Here is a 19,376-nt window from a genome sequence, read left to right on the forward strand (position 1 = left end):
TAGCTTTATAGCATCCGTCTGAGCAGTAAACAGACGTTTACATCACTATGCAAAATTGGCAGGATGGTAGGACGTACAAGAGAGCCGACAAGATTTTGAGATAACTTACCTCACCTCACATGTGCATTCATTAAGAATACATTTAATGCCAAGTATATTTATATACAGTGCATTCATCCCAAATGTTCTCTTGCAGTGTGTGAGGAATAAGTCCAACCCAAACAGAAGAAAAACAAAGAAATGCAACCGTAAACTCTACAAAACAATCCGTCTTTCTGTCCATTGTGTCAGTAAGTACACCAGAGATGTTTAGATTTTGTCTAATCCAGTTTATTCTTTCTCAGTTGAAAGTTGGAAAGGGGAAGCAGAACGCAAAGCAAAATAAACAAACAACATATAGAATTTTCCACATTCACCATCCCATCTTATAACCACATTATAACCAAAAATGCAGCTCTACACTTTAGTGTAAGTAAGTCTGAAACGCAAAAGAGGTTAAATAAGGTTTTCTTTAAGATACACAATATTCATTCATTATGCATTTTCTGTTCATTCCTTCCACAGTCCGCCAGGAAAACAGTTGGAAGGTAATTATTTGCTGATTTGAATTTTCAGCACTCCGGTAACCCCAGATCTATTCCCTCATCTGTACAGAAAACAAGAAAGAGGGAGGAAGAGACGGAGACACCCTCTCGGTGAAATAAGGGAAAAAATAGCAATCAATACAGGGGAAAATGAGAAAACCAAAGTGAAAGGAGAGAGGAAGGAGGATGCATGTAATCTCATCATGCTAGCTAGAAATCAACACATGAAGTAGGGGATATTAGAGAATTGGTAGGAGTGAAAATCAAAGACATGAAGCCTTGCTTTAAAGCTGGCACTAAAAAAGTCCTTAAAAAAGGCGGATAACTGCAAATGAAGGCCTAATACATTATGAGAGACCTGAATAGCCATCACAATCCCAAAAAAGAACCTCAGAGTTTGCTCTTGCAGCTTCGGTCCAAACTCGACGTGAACAGCAATGTTTGAGTTCAATATTTGTGCTCAACGTGAAACAACAGTTGAGCATATAAAATAAGAGTCAGACTATGTGTATTTGCAAAAGCATAGTAATGTGTAACAATGCAGACATTCCAGGTCCAGTCAGAAAATCAAAAGCACGCCCCTACCCTCGTGTCCTGTAAAGTTTGTACACATCCGGCGCACACGACTCACACACGTACTGAAGTTGACTGTGTGTGTGAAGAGGAAATGTCCTTAAGTGGAGGGTTTGTAAGGAATAAGAAGATAAAGACAGACAAAAAAAAAGAAAGAAGAGGAAGACAGAGAAAAATCCTTAACAAATTAAGTCTTCATCAGTGACATCCCAACATTGAAGACGGGTCTGTGCGTAATCCAAGGACAACCAGTTCACTGTTCCCACCACCGATGTGCGTGTCTGAGTCCGGCACACACTGCAAGTTCTGAATACCACAGCTTTATCGTCCACGGTGGCAGAAAGAGCTTCACAACTATCTTAACAACAAAGAAGTAAATGGTGTCCTGTAGAGCAAAAGAGAAGGATGCAAGTTGGTGGGACGCGGAGGGAAGATTGAGTTTTAGTGTCCTGAGGTGGATGACTAACAGGTGCTTGGGTTCGTAAAGGTTTGGGATTATAGGTGGTGGACGGCCGGGGGTAAGACACTGACTTAATCTGAGGCTGGCTCGCTCATTTTCTTCACAAAGTCCTTGCTTGGCGCAGAGTACAAAGCAGCTCTGGTCTGATTTTGAGGTAAAGAGCACAGTCTATAAACAGCGCCAAAGCCAAAGTGTAGGTGTAAGTTTCTTTCTCCACGCTCTCCTCATCATCCTCATTTTCTTCTCTGAGGTAAAGAATATAGTCTGGCTTCCAAGACAAAAATTTGTATAAAGCCTTGCATTTCTTCTCCGTCACTTTTTTCATTCTTACTCCATTCATTCTTGTGTGGTCAAGAGCTTGCAAAAAGGTAAAGAAACCATATATATTTCCTTTGCTCTTTATTGTCCTGTTTTTTTTTTTTTTTTTTTTTTTTTTTTTTTTTTTTTCCAAAAGGCATCTTAGCAGCAGGGATATGATTAAGCTAACAGAAGCGAGGGAAATAACCAGGATGTGGGTAATAGTGGAATTTAAAAAGAGCTAGCATAATTTAAAAGAAAACAGTGGAGATTTGTATCCCCCAAAAAAAAAAAAATCTGAAAAATTCTTGAAAAACCCAAAAAAAAATGAGAAGAGGAGAATCATAACCCTGTTAAGTGCTGAGACACCGTCTGAATACGGAGATTCTTCCAGGCAAACGGCTGCTCAGGAGCACTCCTCCCCGATGCGCTGGCATGAGCGGCCCACCTTGCGGTCGAGCTTAACCATCTTGAGGACGGCCTCCTGACGCCCACGACCCAGGTGGTCGAACAGACACTCGTGCTGTTCTGGAAGCCGATGGAGCATACAGAAGACATAACCTGGAGGATGGGTGGGAGATTATGGGTGGAAGAGACAAGAGAGGGGTTGATTCGCCGTGTTCACTGAGTGCACAAGTATTACAGTTGTAATTGAAACCGCTGCAGTTATTAAGAAAGACAACTAAAATGACAGCCTCGATGCTGCACGTGTCTGCCGGCCACTGCAGTTGCATTTTACGTTCACATCTTTTCAGACTCGTGCAGCATACGAGAGGCAATCAAAAAAGTTCTGAGACCTCTGCTGTTGCGCACAAAAGCAGCGCAGTACCGTGACGTGCACGGAGCAGGGGGAAGCTATAACTTTCGTGACTAAGTATTCCCAGTTACGTCGCTTGATCAACGTCAGCGCTGAAGTTACACACGTTTTTGTGACCACTGGTCCGTTCTGAGTTCAGACCTTAACTAATGGCCAAAAAAAAAAAGTGTTTCTGCAGAACATTATGATGTCACAGTGAAGTTATCCTTCTGGATATAAAATGTCACCACTTCATCATTTTATCCTGTCAAGACACCTGGGTGAAATGTTGTCGTAGTTAATGAATGAATTCTTGAGTTCCAGCCACAAACATGTGTTGTGTGACCACAGTGGCCTTTGACCACCAAATTCTAATCAGTGTATTGTTCGAATGAACCTTTGTGCCAAATTTGAAGAAATTCCCTCTCGGCGTCCCTGCGATATCGTGTTCCTGAGAATGCAAAGGACGGACAAAACAAAATATGTTGCCAGTGTGGCGGTGTAACAAGATGTAGAACACGTAAAACACACCTAAGTGAAACACAACTTCCCCTTTAGGGCAAAGGACTACGTTACAGCCATGAACATACGAGAGATATTACAAGGGGCGATATCTTTAAGATGTCAATTAAGGTTGATAAACATCCCGGGAAGCAAACTTTCTAAATGGCCAAGGGCCAAGGGCAGATAATACATAGTGCCTGCAGCCATGCCTTTGTAAATAGGCCTTTGTGCTAGAGAAGACATTCTGTTTGATAGTTTCCTCTTTTGACTGCTTTCAGCAGAGAACCCTCATCTCTCATTGACTCCGTCTCTTCTGTAGCACTTTTAACAAAAGGCCCTGCCACTGTAAGAGTCTCGTTAAGCTCGGAGAAGCTCGTTAGCTCTCATCATCTTAAATTCATTCATTAATACACACTAATAACACTGCTGCTGTTTAATAAGGGGTGATTAAAAGCCCGGTTTGACATTTGGTTGCCGTGCAATTAAAACCTATATGATTACAGCACACACGAATGGAGTTGGAAGGCACAGTTGCATAAAATTGGACGTAACGTTTCCCCAGAAATCAACAATTTTCTATCCAGCTCGCGGCTGACATTTTGTGACTTAATGGTGAGTTGAGCTTTTTTAGAACACTAATGAACTGGGAAGAAATTTAGGGATTTGAGGGAAAAAAGAAAAAAAAAGAAAAAAAAAATCACGACCATAATGAAATCCATGCGTATACTGAAAGTTTGGAGTTGTGAGAGATTTCATTGTATAAAATCCAAGCCGTCTTAAATATTTATTCTACCTAAAGCTAGAAATTAAAAAAGCATGACGAAAAGCTGAAAAGTGCACAGACACACGCTACAAGGAAAACCTTTAAACATTTAAATGCAGTTATATGAACACACCCCTCGCGCCTGGAAATATGTCTTGTTCTGATAATGACATCCTCCGAGCCGGGACCAGTTAACTCCTGCTTCTGTCCTCACAAGGCAGAGATGGCTGCGTTGGCTTGGCCACATGCTTCCTGACCTGAACCCGACCGATCTCTACGTCAAGCTTTGGCAGCGGGAGTTATTGTAGTGAGGACAATAATTAATAGGCTAATTATTTACAGTGAATGTTTTTTACCATCCCTGCTGCTGCACAACATGCAGCATGCCAGTAAGGGCAAACAGATTGTGAGATTTTTACGTGCCGAAGGGATTATTTTGACATTTTGGGAAAAGGGCAGCAAGCCGACAATGATATCAGGGTTTTCCCGATCATCATAATGCTTCGGTGCAGCACCTAACCCGAATGTCTGGAAAACCATTGTGAAGAGCATCAAAACAATTGAAATGACTTTTACCAAATCTCATACTGTTGTTGTTCCCCAGTAGACTTCTTTAGCTTTTTGGGTGTTGTATATTATCTGCTCTAGCTTTCTTGAATTTTTGGATACATTTTCCAATGATGTGGCAATAATAATGGTCAAAATGATGTCAAATTTAAAAACGCTAAAAAAAAAAAAAAAAAACAATTTGGGGGGGGAAGGGCTCCAAAACCCTTTACCAAATGCAAACCTAAGTCTTTCTCACAAACTCATTGAAAACACTGAATGTTAATTTTGGCCTTGTAGTAGTACACGCCTGGTCGTTTTGGCTGGTCGATCCTTCTGATTTGAGACAAACAAAAATTACAGCCATACAGGTACATTTGTTACACAAACTTAAACTATGTTACTGCATCAATGTTATAGCTGTGATTTAAAATAAGAAATTCTTGAACTATTGCTTGGAGGGTGAATGACAATGGTAAATACATTTTGCTGGGTCTCCACATCAGGAGATATGACTTAATGAGCTATTTAATTCCATTACTTTTACTCTGTCATACCAACACTTAGCAAGATGAATATTAGAGGCACTGTGACAGCAGAAGCCTGCTGGGTGTGACAACATTGGATCAGATTCTCTGCTGGAGCTATCTTTTCTTCCCCATTTACAATCTAAAAAGCATTCATGCTTTCAACTCATTATCAGACTTTCTTGGCTTGCACTGTGGAATATTGGGGCGAACCATTAGCAAAGTAATCTGCAATCACAGCAATCGACAGAAATCAGTATAATTGCCACCATTTCCCCTTTCCGTCTGAAGAAAGCATGTTTTCATAGTAAGCATTAGACTATTAAGGATGGATGGCCCGTGCATTAAGCAGCGCCTGGTGGAAAAAAGGCAAGTCAATTTCCAATTTAGAAATTATTGCGTTGGTTTAAGCAGATTGCTCTTTGAGCAGTGAGGAGCTGTGACTTTTTAAGTACTTTAATTTGTATGCAAACAAGTTGATTAGCAAGCCAAGTATTGGTTTAAACTGCATTAGTGTTTGCGGTAATTGGCTTATGTTTTATGTGCAATGTGAAACATTCAGGGTTTGTGTAATGGTCCCCCAAGGCTAGCAAAAGCACTCCGGTCATCGACATTTCCGTCAACACACAAACACATGCCCAGGTAATAGAGGCATTTCTCTGCACTAGATGCAAAATTAACAAAACTGAGACCAAGTTAAACAAAATTAAATTAGATATTTAAGAGGCCAATATTAATCACTGCAGTCATTTTTTTTACCTCACGTGTACAAGTGAGGCTCTTAATAAAAGCTACCACTACCACTATACATGCATAAAATACTGGATGCTTTGATGTGTGACTGGGCCTGTTCATGCATGTAAGCATGTCTCTTCATGGGTCATACATACAGCGATCTATATATATAGAGATATATATATATATCTCTATATAGAGATATATATATATAGATATCTATATCTCTATATATATACAGTGAACCCTCGCTATAACGCGGTTCACCTTTCACGGTCTCGCTGCTTCACGGATTTGCATCGTGCATTGTGTTCTGCATTCTGATTGGCTAAACAGTCTCTCCGCTTCTTCTCTACCCGTTTGTCAATAACGTTGCGGTTTAATATGTACACGTACATAAAACAGCTTGCCAAATTTAAGTTTGCAAATTCTAAAAAAACGCTACAGAGCGGAGTCAGGATGCAGCGGCTCAGTCAGAAGAGCAGTGAAATACACGTGAGTCACTATTTGTCCTACTGTACTTTGTATTTTTTTTCATAATCATTTTTCATTTTCTCCCGTTCTAATCCAATGACTCGGGTCGCAGTGGGGCGGTGCTGATCTCAGCAATCTGAAGCCTTCAGTTCGTATTGATGATTAAAATTATTATTTTACAGTACAGTAGTTATTTGTAAAAAAAACATTTATACAGTACTTTTATTTGTTAAACAAATGCTTGGGCCTGTAAAAAGGTTTTGTTCTTTGGTTTCAATGTATTATGGAGTATTTCATTGTATAATAATTGTAAAAAAAATAAAGGTTACTACTTCACGGATTTCGCCTATCACGGTTTCTATTTGGAACGTAACCCCCGCGAAAAACGAGGGTTCACTGTATAGATATATAGATATATATGTATATAGAGAGGGAAGTATAATCGTACCGCAGCGACAGGAACCCAGCTCTTGCTGTACGAGCTCCAGTTTGGTTTGGCAGCGATGGCAACGCTTGCGGCTCCGCTGTTTAGAGCCGCCGCGAGACGAGGATGACGGTGATGATGCAGACAAAGATGACGACGACGATGAAGACTCCTCACCCTCCGGGGCCTCGCCCACTCTTGCTCGCTTCTCGGGTGAAACATCACTTTCTGACTCTGAGGCTGGAGACAAAAAAAGCAAATGTACACAAACATCAGAGGAAAAGACTATTAATTGCAATCAATTTGCTTCAAAACTGAAACTCCAGAAATAATTTTTCAAATTCGTATTTTTTTTTTGTACAAGCAAGTAATAAAACATACGGCGGGAGTTTCTGGAAATATCATTAATGCACTGAGGTACTGAAAGTCTGGAGCAACATTGAGCCAAATCTCAGAAAATTAAGTCACGTTTTTGTTTTTTTTTGCATCTTTATTCTTTTTCTACTGGAGTTAAAACACGATGCTGTTTAACATTCAAAAAAGGTAATTTAATGAAAATTAGGTGAACAGTTGCACCTTTAAATGAATCACTTCTCTGTTGCACAGATGCGTGTGAAGGTAAATCCACCTTCTGAAATAGTTCCAAATAATCCATCTACCGATTAAATTGAAGTCAAAACTCTTCTAAACCTTTTATTTCTGCCCTATGCACATAATAATCCAAAAAGCATTCATCTCCCGTGTGTCCAGGACGGCAGCTTCGACTAGAATTTCAGGAGAAAGCTTCAGATTTCCAACAATACAAATTCTCTGATTCACTGCAGTCTGCAACTGGGAGAGAGCAGATGATAACACACTGAGACAAAATCTCTTCTTTGTGTCAAATAAAAAAAGAGATTAATAGTTCTCCTGCATTAGATTACATGTCGCCCCGCATCCGAGACAGTAGGAGCATGGAGTGAGCTGCCGCTGGTCGGCTGGAACTTCAACTCAGCTTTTCTCATCAATCCTGGAGACTTTTTCCCTGGCCCGGCCGAAATGCAGATCAGCGCTCAATAAATCTCTGAGAACTAGGCCAAGCTGAGAAGTCAGATCGCCCCCTAGCTGCCCCATCGATCGCTTTATTTGTGTGTATGCGTGTCTCTACATGTGCTTTTGTATGTAGTGAGAAAATGGCTTCCTATCTGGCCTGCCGTTTGTTGTCCTAGGACATCTCTGCAGCCAATGCAGATGGTCTGAAAATGCAAATTTAAGTGAGTCAATGACTTGTAGGTTGTTTTATTTTTTATTTTTTTCGAAAACAAGACAAAGACATTTGTTGTGTTTGTAATGGAAACTGATTGTTAGAAAACTGAATATAACTTTAATGTGTAATAGGTTGTAAAACAGACTTAGTAAATCCAGTGTATCCAGGCTTTAAACTAAAATAGACACCTCATTCAGAGAGACCGTAAAAAGTAAAACATCAACTCAGCCAACAGCAGAAGGTTTAAATGATGCTGTGTGTGCGTGTGTGTTATGGCGTGCTACTCGCATGATCCCACCGCACGAGACAAGGGATCAACATGTTCACACACCGTTACTGAGCCTTGCCCACTTCGCAGTTGCCTTAAGTCATGTGCGAGTGTGCATGTGTGTGTGAGTGCAGCATGTTGTGTCACTTAAGGGGGAAAGCACAATGAAGAGAGAGTCTGCAGTGGGTTTTTTTATAGACCTCGTTCAGCTTATTTTAAATCGATGCTGCATATACTGCTGTGGCCTGAACCAGCTCCACACGTACACACATTTCAACTCTGCCAGAAAGTGTCACTGTGGGCTGTTTCCTCTTTGATAATTCAAGTTAATTTTAGTCTACACAATCAACTGCAGGAACTCCCTGCTGTGATGCGATGATGTTAACCACTGAGCTAAAATGCTTTCTTCCTGTCTGACCTTTGCAATTTTAGATGTCTATCGCAGTTTAACATTCTGTGTAACGACTACATACACTGTATATTCATAGTCTTCATTCACTCTGGTTACTGCATGATCGGCTTTTACATTTGCACGCTCTGTTGCATCCCCAATATCCTTCCCACTGCTGTTTCTCCTGGAAGAACAATTAACCTCGGCATTTTGGATCAATCCAGCGTTGTCAATGCTACTTGGTCCTAAGCTCCTTAAGTGGACATGACAAGATCACAGTGCTAAACCACAATTATGAATATTGCAGTTGTAGAGCATACCTGACTCAAACGAACGTTTTGTGGGAGTGGAGAGTGAACCCAAGACTGCGTCTGTGCTGGATACTCCTGGAAGAAAGACGTAGTGAGCAAAAGGAAAGCAACAAAAAAAGAAAGACAGCAGAGATGAGAAAGGACAATGGAAAAAGAGAAGACATAAGGGCATTAGTAATTTCTCTCAGCAGACAAACGAATAATTCAACAATAAATAATCTAAAACTAAAGAATACAATTGAAAAGTGTATTAGAAGTCCTAAATGCATGCAGACACACACAAAACCACGCTCATCCAGAAACTCCCACGCACTACAGAAACGTATAATATAGAAGCCACTCAGCTGTGTAAAAAAAATTAGAAACTGGAAATGACTGACAGAGTGAATCATGTGTGAGGTTACACTGAAAGGCCCGGAGTTTATGATCATAAGAGCCTGAGGACAAAAGCTGTGGGAGAATCTGCTGGTGGTTGCCCGGATACTCTGGTACCGTTTTCCACAGGATGAAAAGACCGTGACTAGGATGTGAGAAATCCTTTATTATGCTGTGAGCTTTTTTTCCTTTCCCACCAGTAACTATGACAGATATCGGTGAAGGAGAGAGAGCGCAGTGTGCTTGTGTGCAGCCAAGAAATGGCTGGCTGTGGGTGGGAAGAAAAGTTACGGTTGTACCAAAGACGTGTTAAATGATCCACCTGTTCCAGATACCGTTTTAAAAAGTTGGTTAAAAAAATGTGTAATACTAGAGTCAAATGTCTGCATTTCACTTTTTAAAATAAATACACTACAATGCCTTGACATTTCCTAGAATGGGGACATTAAACATTTCCTCAGGTACTAAGATGGTGTCATTTACTCCTTCTTAGTAATATTATTCTGACTTTCTGCTACAGGGACTCATTAAATCATTTCAACTGGCAATAAAACATGTAACTTTAACATAATGTTTCCATATCAGTCTCATCTTTCTTATGGGAATTAATTTAGTAATAAGACATGTGTTAAGTTGGAAGTTTGAGGTACATCACAAGCAGCCGTTACTGAATGAATTTGTCAGTTTGTGACTGAATTGCAAGCCAGATCGGAGAGGTACTTTTTAATTATAAAAATCTGAAATATTATGTGATATCAAGCTCTTTTTCTTTATTTTCTTTATGTTCTGCACTTCCATTTGGTAGCCACTTTATTGTCCTGTAGTGAATTGGCCTCCACAAATAACCTTGTCACTGTATAGCTATGACAGATGCCTTGGCAATTGTAGGTGTCCTCTTAAAACCTTCAGTTTTGAATAGATACCCTTTCCTATCATTCTCTCTATCTGTGCCATGAGGACAAATATAGCCTGGGCAGGGGCACTGCAGCTGCTGTTACTGCTGCCTCAGCTGGCAGAAAATAGTGGCAGTCTTCTAGACAAAGATGTCCTCCACAAGAAGCTATACTACACACTGGTTTTGACCACAAAAATTAAGAGTTTGTGCATTTAAACACACTTCTAAATTTGCAGCTTAGTCAGCGTACATTACTTCAACAAGTAGGGAAAGCCATCAAAACCAAGCAGACCCCATTACACAGGCTTCATGCTCCACTGTACAGAGGTCCAAACAACAAGCCCACTGATTAACTGCTGTCTTACCGTCCTGAACAGGTACAGATGTCACTCCCGTCTCTCCGGGCAAAGTGTCTTCTGATGCATTAGGCGTCGACGTCAGGGACTGACTAATGCTGCTGTTTGTTTCATTACAGAAGATGTCTGCTTGACTGCTGCTGGAGCTCGCAGAGGCCTTCGGGGCACAATCATCATTTGGCTGTTTCTTCTGGATGTCTGTGAAAAAAGGGACATGGTGAAACACTCATGTTTCAATGCATCTATCATCTCTGGGGTATGCAGTGGCTGTTAACTTTTGGGCCGCAAGCCAAAAAAGTGTGGCAGAGAAGTGCATCCTTGGATGAAGTCGCGGTACACCAACACAGCTTTGATCAAATTTTAATGTAAATGGGCAAAGCTTTCTCCTCATATTCCTGGCACTGATTTTATCAGAGGATGTGATTATAGTCTGAGCGAGACGGGACAAAATATTCTGGTGTAACTTGCTTCTGGACTGCACAGGACAAACCCTCATGTTGGCCCAATACACACAATGAACATTACACTGAATAACTCCAAAACTTCAGCAAAGAGAAGAGCGGAATCGACCACCTTGAGCCAGATGCTAAATGGGATTAAGTGAGATTTGTATGCAAGTGGTGAAGATTGTGCAGGAGACAGAAAATGTTGGTGAGTTTTGTAGCAAAGGAAAAAGTTCCACACTTTAAAAGTTTCTATTCTTGAATTAAGAAGGAAAAGTGGCTCAGCTTATTGGTGAAAAAAAAGACAATATAATAGTAAATGCCTCATGGTTTTCAGGCAAATACTTTTTGGATACAGGCGAGATATACAGGTTAAATTTAAGAAAGTAGTAAAATGCTGTTTGAAATGCAGAACAACAACTTACCCGCAAAACATTTTGAGCAGAGATTCATAGTTTTGCTCGATCTGGGGAAAAGAGAAGGAATACGAGTGAGTTATTTAAGTACCTTTTGTAAGAGTTAAAAAAAAAAAATGCAGAGAAGGATGCAAGAAAATTCAAGTGCCTTTTGCTGGTGGGTATCCACACAGCAGGAGTAACAACATGTTTCCATGACCTCCAGTCACAGGCTGAGACTTTATTTTTCATTTAGGTTCCCGGCAGAGAAAAATTCAAGATAAGGAGGGTGATCCGGGCTAGTTTTAAATTATTTACAGAATCCAGGGCTGCTATACTAACAGTATGAGGCTGTCAAGGCTTATGTGGCACACTAAATCAAGGGCTGAATAAGTTTGAGGTGTGACTTCTGTTTATAGCTTCTTTCTTGCAACACAACACAACTTCGATTAGGAATTAAAAACTGGTTTTATATGCAATAAATGTATATCATCATCCGAGTATCATCTTTTTAGACACTAAATAATCATAAAGTAATTAGTCTCATCAGCCCATGCCCAGCAAACAAGCTCACACGTACTGACTGTGCTGTAAATGTAACTTTTAAGCAACGACACATATCAACTGTTGGCTGGTGAAAACAAAGCGAGCATCAGCTAATAGCTAAGGACCCAGTTATTTTTATCGGGACCTTGTTGACCAAACTAGAGCTAAAAGTATACAGTATATATGGGACTTATCTGGTGCCCATGCACATGCATCTCCTAATTGATTGTGGGGATGTGCGCTAGCATGTAAAATAAAGAAGTTTACCAAAACAACTTGATAAGTCAATATTACGGTGGAGTTGCATGGTTTTTTTTTTTCTACTATTGTATAGTTATCTGTAATAGTTAATATATTTTATCATTGTTAAATCATAGGTAATGGTTAAGTCAATGGTCAGCTGTCTGTACATTAACTGAATCCTTGACTCTGTGGCAGTGGGGTTGAAAGTATCAGTATGGTGAAACACGGTAGCTCAATTTTGCAAACTGTTAATTTCCACTGAAAATGTAAAGGCTCCCAGGCCGTGTGATGGCAACAGCTGACATGACAACCACTCAACTGGTCTGATGAAGGTGAGCAACAAATGGTTAAAATGAAAACCCTCATTAACTTGTCCTGTTTACCAACTACAAAAGCTTCGTTAGCTGAGTCATTTGTGGATTTCGATGGAAATCGCGTACTGTTTCCTAAACATACTTTTCCCTTCCTGATCACAGATGAAGACCTTTGATATGAAACAGCTATTGTTATGGCGTTGATCACTGAAGCCTTGCGGATTTCAGTAGCACAGCACTTTTACAACAGATGGCTCTGGCTTTCCTCTGAGAGGGCTCCTCTCATTTCCTCTCCAGCTCTCGTCCGTACTGTCTGTGCATTGAGCGTGACGGTCGCTGCTATCAGTCACATACTATTTATTTTGGGCGCTTCGTTGCACACCTTTGTCCTCATTTCTAAATGTAGGGTCAGCTGCAGTCAACCTGAGGGCTGTCTGTCAGTCTGGGTGCTGTGTCGTCTTGGGTATAAAAGAGAAAGGAGGAAGCAAAAAGTTAGGACAGGGGAGAAACCTCATCAGGAGACGTAGGCAGGGAGGAAACCAATGCCGGGTAAACAACAAGTCACATCCTGTTATCAGCCTTAAAAATCAGAGGTAATCAAAGCACAGATTCATTAAGGATATAAAACAGATGAGGAAGGGCAAGAAAAACTATGCAGGAAAGACATGAGTCCATGGTTGTTAGGCTGAGTGAAGTCTGAACGGAGTGCATACAACCTGTCTGTTTCATAGTTGGCCCACTGCTGTTACTAATGAGACTATCTGATTGGAACAGACAGGAAGATGGGCTCCGTCGCCTTGGTAATTCACTTTGAGTGACACAAAGCAGCGAGGGATTGGATGGGTGATGGTTTTGAAGGAATGAGGGTCTATTAAATACAAATGGCGTAAGCAGTAAAATTTCAAATATGACATAAATACAGACAGAAGTCAGTTAATAGAAAGTATTGAAAGACATTGTCACCCCCAAGTGGGGCTGAATTAATGATAAGACGATGGTATATCTGGGGTTATTGGAGATAAAAAAAATAAATAAATAAATAAAATAAAATTAAAAAAAAAACAGAGATAGAGAAGGACTAAACTGAGTTTTATGTAAGACAGATAATTCCCTGCAGTTCTACATTTGCTCTGGAAACACATCTTTGGCTTCAATATAAACTGTAAAGGCTGATCAAGCTTGTTCATCCACCAAAAACTCAATAGGCAACGCATTGTCAAACACCAAGACAGTCCATTTTTAAATAAAACAATACTTACAAATGCACTGAAAATAAAGGACATCCTAACTTTTACATTACCTAAAGGAATTTAAATATGTTGCTTAAGTTCCAAAAATGTGCAGGTTTTTTAAATGTTTTCTGACATGCAAAGACAAATGCCTGGAAATAACACTGATCTGAACAGTTTTATAACAACCAGCTTCTGACATTTCATAAAAGGCAACTTAGCCTTATCCTCACAGCTTATACAGCTGAGCAGTCACCTGGAACATAGACAAACAGATGGATCTGAGTTAAGCAAGTTAAACAGCAAGTTCACTTTGATGCTCCGTCATGGGGTTTTTGGTACATCATTGTATTTTATATCAGCCCATTATGGTGTGGAACAACATAACGTGCTCTGCTTTGTGTCCTTTGCAGAGAGAAAAACGAAACAGCTGTAGAAGTACGTTTTCTCAAACTGTAATAACTATGACCTAAAGTAGACTATCTTTTAATTTCTTAAGCACTTTGCTTGTACGATGCATTGTCTGCTGCTCATGCATTCAATGCTTCTATTGATCTAACATGTTTTTGTTATGAATTGCAAGATAGAAATAATTAATAAACTAATTGATTAAGCAATTACTTAACTAATCCAGCAATTCTCCATAGCCTTGGCAACAGCAACGCTCATCATTTTTCAGTATTATATATCTTTTGTGCTGATATGAAATCATTACCTTAGGCTGGTAGTGCAGTAGTCTGGATTTTTAGAAATCAACTTCTTATTCATGCATACCATACAGTAAAAGCTATCTCTAAATGTACCAGGCCATTACCAGCAATGTTATACTGCACATCACTAAAAAGGACTGCTTGATGGCAAAGTGGATTAAATTACCTTTTTTGCCAAAAAAAAAAAAACAGCTCCACCAGTCTAATAATTCTATACACAATCTCTTTCTCAATTGAATTTCAAGAATACCTTGTTTTTCACAATACATACTGCTGCCACGTACCAGAATAGTACTTCTATAACCGGCACTGTAAATTAAAATTAAGATAAAAACATATTTGAGCCTGAAAATAAATGTCATTGAAGCAGTGGTCTACAACAAATATAGTACAGGAGCAACAAACAGCAGCTGTGAATTTAGAATGTTTTTTTTTAGCAAACAGTGTTGGGACATAACAGAGAAACATGACTATGTTCAACTTGCTACACGATACAAGTCCCACTCCAGCTGAACTTGTCAAGTTTGACAAGGAGTTACACAGACACATGCACAAAACTAACAGACATACACATATAATCGACATCAAGAAACAACCTGGAAAAATATTTCAACACAAATGATAGCGTAAAACTTGCACAAGCAGATTGTAAATAACTAGGCTCACATCTGTTGAGGCATGATAAAAAAAATTAAGCTACTGTACCAACAGATAGATTTACCGTATGTGAAAAAGATAAAAAGTACACAAATATTGTTTGGGATTACTAAAGCCATCTATGGCAGGTTGCTTTGATATGCAACCAAGTCTCGTATTTATTTCCCCGAATCAGGTAACCTAAACATGGCATTCAATATCCTCGCTTTATTGTGGTAAATTCTAAAAGCTGCAGTGAGAGCTGTTCTGACAAATTAGTCTGAATATAAATCAAAATCTAAACATCTCACTCTCCAGGCTCAGAGACAACTCTCTAATACCAAAATGAGAAAAAGTCAACAAAAATGGAGACTCTTTTTCTTTCCCCTTGTTTCTTTGCCTCTCCTCTCAAAGAACACTGAGAGAATCGAGCCTGCTGCTCCCAGGGGAACATTACAGATGGAAGTGTACAATGATGAATTTGACATCTCTTGCTAAAATGTCACATGTAATTATAGCTTATAAAGCACCAGTCACAGTCATACATGGTGCACCTGACTGCACCTCTGCAAAAAAGTATGAGGTGGAAAGAGGCATGTACAAGTCAAACATGAAAGATTTTCACTTGAATAAATGTCTGTTCAGTCTTCATGTATCATGAAAGCAGTAACACAATTGTGGTTTCAACCTGTGGCCCACTGATGAAAGCACTTGCATTCGCAGCATTACGAACTGAACAAGCTGTGTGTCGGTGGCAGGACCAGAGGGTTCTAATAGTACTTTTACTTCAAGACTGCAACATTGAGGGAAAAAAAGTTGTGGGTGTCTCTTACCAATTCCTTTTTTTTACTTTATTTTTTTTATAGCATCCCCCCTGACATATCATAATCGTCCTTCTGAGGGATCACATACTTCTAAAACAAAGCCCATACAGAAGAACCTCACTCTCTGAGAGGGCATACTATCACCTTAAGGCAAGTTCCAGTTCAGCTTGGCCTTCATGTTCTCTGAAGGACGCATCGTCATTGGCTAGAACAGCAGTTCCTCTGCTAGAGATGGTCCGTCTACCAACGCTCTTCTAATTAGTCCAGTTTTACAAAGTTGTCTACTGTCTTGTTTTTGCAGCTATGGGGTCTACCTGCCTTTACAACATAGGTGAACCAGCTGGAGTTAAGACTGAAGAAATATCATGTTACAGAATGTTGTGTTGACACACTAAGCCCAAAAAGACTGTAAAAACGTTTCACTGTACATGTCTCTCATGATGAAAGAGAGGTGCATATTGTGATGTGGGCAGGCTTGTTTTGAAGCCAATCCTGCATCTGACAAAGGTTATGATTAATTGAATTAAAATTAGAGCCTGACTTAGCCTATCTTACCTCAGATATATCGGTATGTATATACGGTGGCTGACATGAAAGCGTTTTTCCAGAAAAATCTTAAAGCCAAATGAGAAGGGTAAATTAGAAATTGTTCTATTTTTGTTTTTTTTCATAGTTATTTATATTATAACTATATAATTCCAGGTGAAGTTCACCGTTTCAGCACACTAACATCATTTTGGGCAATTAACTGTAAAAAAAAAAATCTGCTTTTATTACATTTTGTCACAACTTTGCAAAGTATTTGATAGCCACATGTGACAAATGATTGCAAAAAATGTGCTTAAATATATGTTACATACATAATATATGTAAAGAACATCAGCTGATTCAGCAATATCAGAATTTTTTTACTTCCTAATATCGGATTAAAAAGTACAGTATAGGCCGGGCTCTATTCAAAATAAATCAGCTCTGATATTCAATACAGAAATAAAATGAAATAACTTTGGGCAAAACATTTTTAATTCAAACTACGACAGGTGGACTTTTTGGTACTTTTTATGCTGAATTTTAATCTATTTTTAGAATTTTTCTGTCAGGTATAGTTTTTAAGTGGCTCAGTATACATTACTTACTCATAAAAATGGCTATTGTTACTTAAAATATATATAAAATGACATCTAAAATGTACAACTGTATTGTTTTTGCCTAAATTTGGATTCAGGAGCATGTTTTAGTGTCCAGCAATAGTCTGTCAACATAGTGGGACACCACTTTATTTAGAAATGCTTGTTCATCTCCATTTGAGTACACTATGACCAAATAACTATGGGTGATAGAAAAATTCAGAAAATATATCTGGATTCAGGATAAATATGGAAGACATTTAAACCAGTGTTATAAGTGTCCATGTCATTGCTGTAACAAACGAGAAACCCAGAAATTGCTCAAAAGCGTTGCAAAATAGGGGCAAATTCTCACAGTGGTACACTGTTCTGTTGTGAATATGAAAAATATTTAATGGGAAAAAAAAAAGTGGAAATATTGGTGCTTATTTTGGTACTGTAGCAAAAGGTGAAGGGTTCAGGTGAAGTCATCAAATGACAGGGTTGCCATGATTTTGGGTGCAAACTCAAGATATTTGGAACCCCGGGAAACTCTGATCAGGTGGATCATCACTAACTCATGAGAAAAGCAGTCAGGACCTCGCTTATGTTCGTTGAAATAACATCTCTGGGGAGATCTGGTGGCTGGCATTGCAATGGTGTATGTCTTCCGTCACCTCCATTCTTGTCGAACCACTCAGCAGGCAAGCTGTCACCTACAAATACATCATTTCCTAAGATATATACATATTGTGAATTGAGGAGTTTAGTGTACAAAGGCGGCTCTTGTAGCTTATAACGATAAGCGTGAAAGCACAGCCATCACTGGCCTGGTTGGGTGCCATATCGTCTGTAAAGTTTTACAACTGAGCTCAAAACTGAAGACTATAACAAAATCCTTTAAAACAATTGTAAATCCTAAAATATATATATATATATCTCACCCTTATTTTGAGGCATATGATGTTCACACCAGATACATTTTCTTTTAAATTTGTGCGCATAAAATACATTTTTATCTTCTAATCTTTTACCTCAACTTGTGAAAAATGGGAGCAAAAACAAAAGTGTTGCACTTATATTTTTAACAAAATGTAAGTTTATCTCACTTTTGTTATACATTTATATTGTATAGTCTCAATAGTATAGTTATATATATATATATATATATGCCTTTGAATACCTGTGTAAAAATAACCATACTGTGTCAATGTGTGCCCAGTTTGTGGCCATATGCACACACATGCTCAGGGTACTTGTTCAGTTTCTGGTTTAATGGCCGTAGAGTGTGATATCTCTCACCGACTGTTTAATGTGTGAACTTAGTCCGTTTAACTATCGAGTTTGTCGGCGCTTGTCACACCTGTCACGTCACCCTTGGGCTTATTCACTCCCAACTCTTGTTTCCTCACTTTGCAGGATAAGGTTACCGAGGCCAGCTGGTGTTAGCCAGCAGCTCGTGCTACAAAACAATGGGGAGGGGGATCTGACGAGAAAAGCGGCTCATCCCTGTTTGAGCTGCTAATGCTCGTGGCTATCGACTCCGCTAGCTGTTTGTCAGGGAAAAGAAAGCATTTGAAAGCAAGACATTTGACAGGTCGTTCGGCTTACCCCCAGAAACCACAGGGGCAGCGCGGGGGGATAACGTTAACGTTACTCGGAGGCTTGCTGCCCTCGCTCCCCGTGTCCCCCATGTCGGTCTCCTGTGTCAGGCTCTCCGCGTAGCAGGTGAATCCGTGGATGGAGTGAGGGCCTCCTGTTTGCGTTTAGATCCCCTCGGCTTTTGACAAGTATGCGGCCGATACCCTGAGCAGATTTGTCCGTCTGAGTTTCGGTGTAAGGCGAACGACTTGCCGACACGAGCGGCCACTGGCTCCGTAAGATTTTTAGCAGTTTTAAGTCGATGTCGAGACGCTGGATCCGTCAAAGCCGACGACGGACACAGAGCCACCGGGGATCCTGGGCCGATCAGCTGGAGTGAGGAGCGAACCACTCGTAGAGAGGAGGGGGGTGTAGGGAACTGGAAAGACAAAAGTTAGACTTGTGTTTTTCGATAGAAAGTGACTATAAATACAGATATATTAACTGTAAACACTGCGTATACTAAAATACCATTAGGTCTCCGTAAATTACTCGTTTTAAAGGTTTGATTTTGAGGTGTGATTGAGTTATTATGGTACGATCCATAAAAAAACTACCTTCCTACAATTAGACAGCCCTGAGCACTGACAGTGGGCAGTGTCTTTAGCCTGCATGTACAGCAGAAAAGGATAGATTTAGCCAGTATTTTCACCACTTTCCACAATTATTTTGGTTGTTTTGTGCCCATACTAAAATTGATATTCGATACGTTGTTCCTAAAAACAAATTCTAAATTAACAGTATTCATCTCAGAAATGTAGCTA

General features: G+C 39.7%; 1 protein-coding gene across 2 annotated transcripts; it reads right to left on the reverse strand.

Annotated features, from left to right (window-relative positions):
- Window positions 1–314: 314 nt before the first annotated feature.
- Window positions 315–18,935, reverse strand: LOC138213031 (AN1-type zinc finger protein 3-like). Of its 2 annotated transcripts, XM_069173841.1 has the most exons (7): window positions 18,583–18,674; window positions 12,849–12,924; window positions 11,394–11,434; window positions 10,535–10,723; window positions 8,909–8,974; window positions 6,708–6,923; window positions 315–2,475 (listed from the first exon to the last, which is right to left on the reverse strand). In XM_069173841.1, the coding sequence occupies exons 3-7, from the start codon at window positions 11,419–11,421 to the stop codon at window positions 2,321–2,323; spliced, it is 654 nt and encodes a 217-aa protein (XP_069029942.1). In that variant the 5' UTR covers window positions 11,422–11,434; window positions 12,849–12,924; window positions 18,583–18,674; the 3' UTR covers window positions 315–2,320. The 2 variants fall into 2 exon arrangements, with proteins under 2 accessions (XP_069029942.1, XP_069029941.1); XM_069173840.1 differs by lacking the exon at window positions 12,849–12,924 and having other exon boundaries at window positions 18,583–18,935.
- Window positions 18,936–19,376: the final 441 nt, after the last annotated feature.

This window comes from Embiotoca jacksoni, unplaced genomic scaffold (assembly GCF_022577435.1).
Source record: "Embiotoca jacksoni isolate LCO1_2020_lvr unplaced genomic scaffold, fEmbJac1.0.p SCAF_6, whole genome shotgun sequence".
NCBI classification, from domain to species: Eukaryota; Metazoa; Chordata; class Actinopteri; family Embiotocidae; genus Embiotoca; species Embiotoca jacksoni.

Excerpts from the sequence above, each read along its gene's own strand:
- LOC138213031 (XM_069173840.1), bottom strand. The coding sequence starts at position 18,665 with ATGGGGGACACGGGGAGCGAGGGCAGCAAGCCTCCGAGTAACGTTAAC. Across the intron at positions 11,435-18,582 it reads TGCCCCTGTGGTTTCTGGGG|ATCGAGCAAAACTATGAATC; the intron begins GTAAGCCGAACG and ends TCTTTTCCCCAG. Across the intron at positions 10,724-11,393 it reads CTGCTCAAAATGTTTTGCGG|ACATCCAGAAGAAACAGCCA; the intron begins GTAAGTTGTTGT and ends CTTTTTTCACAG.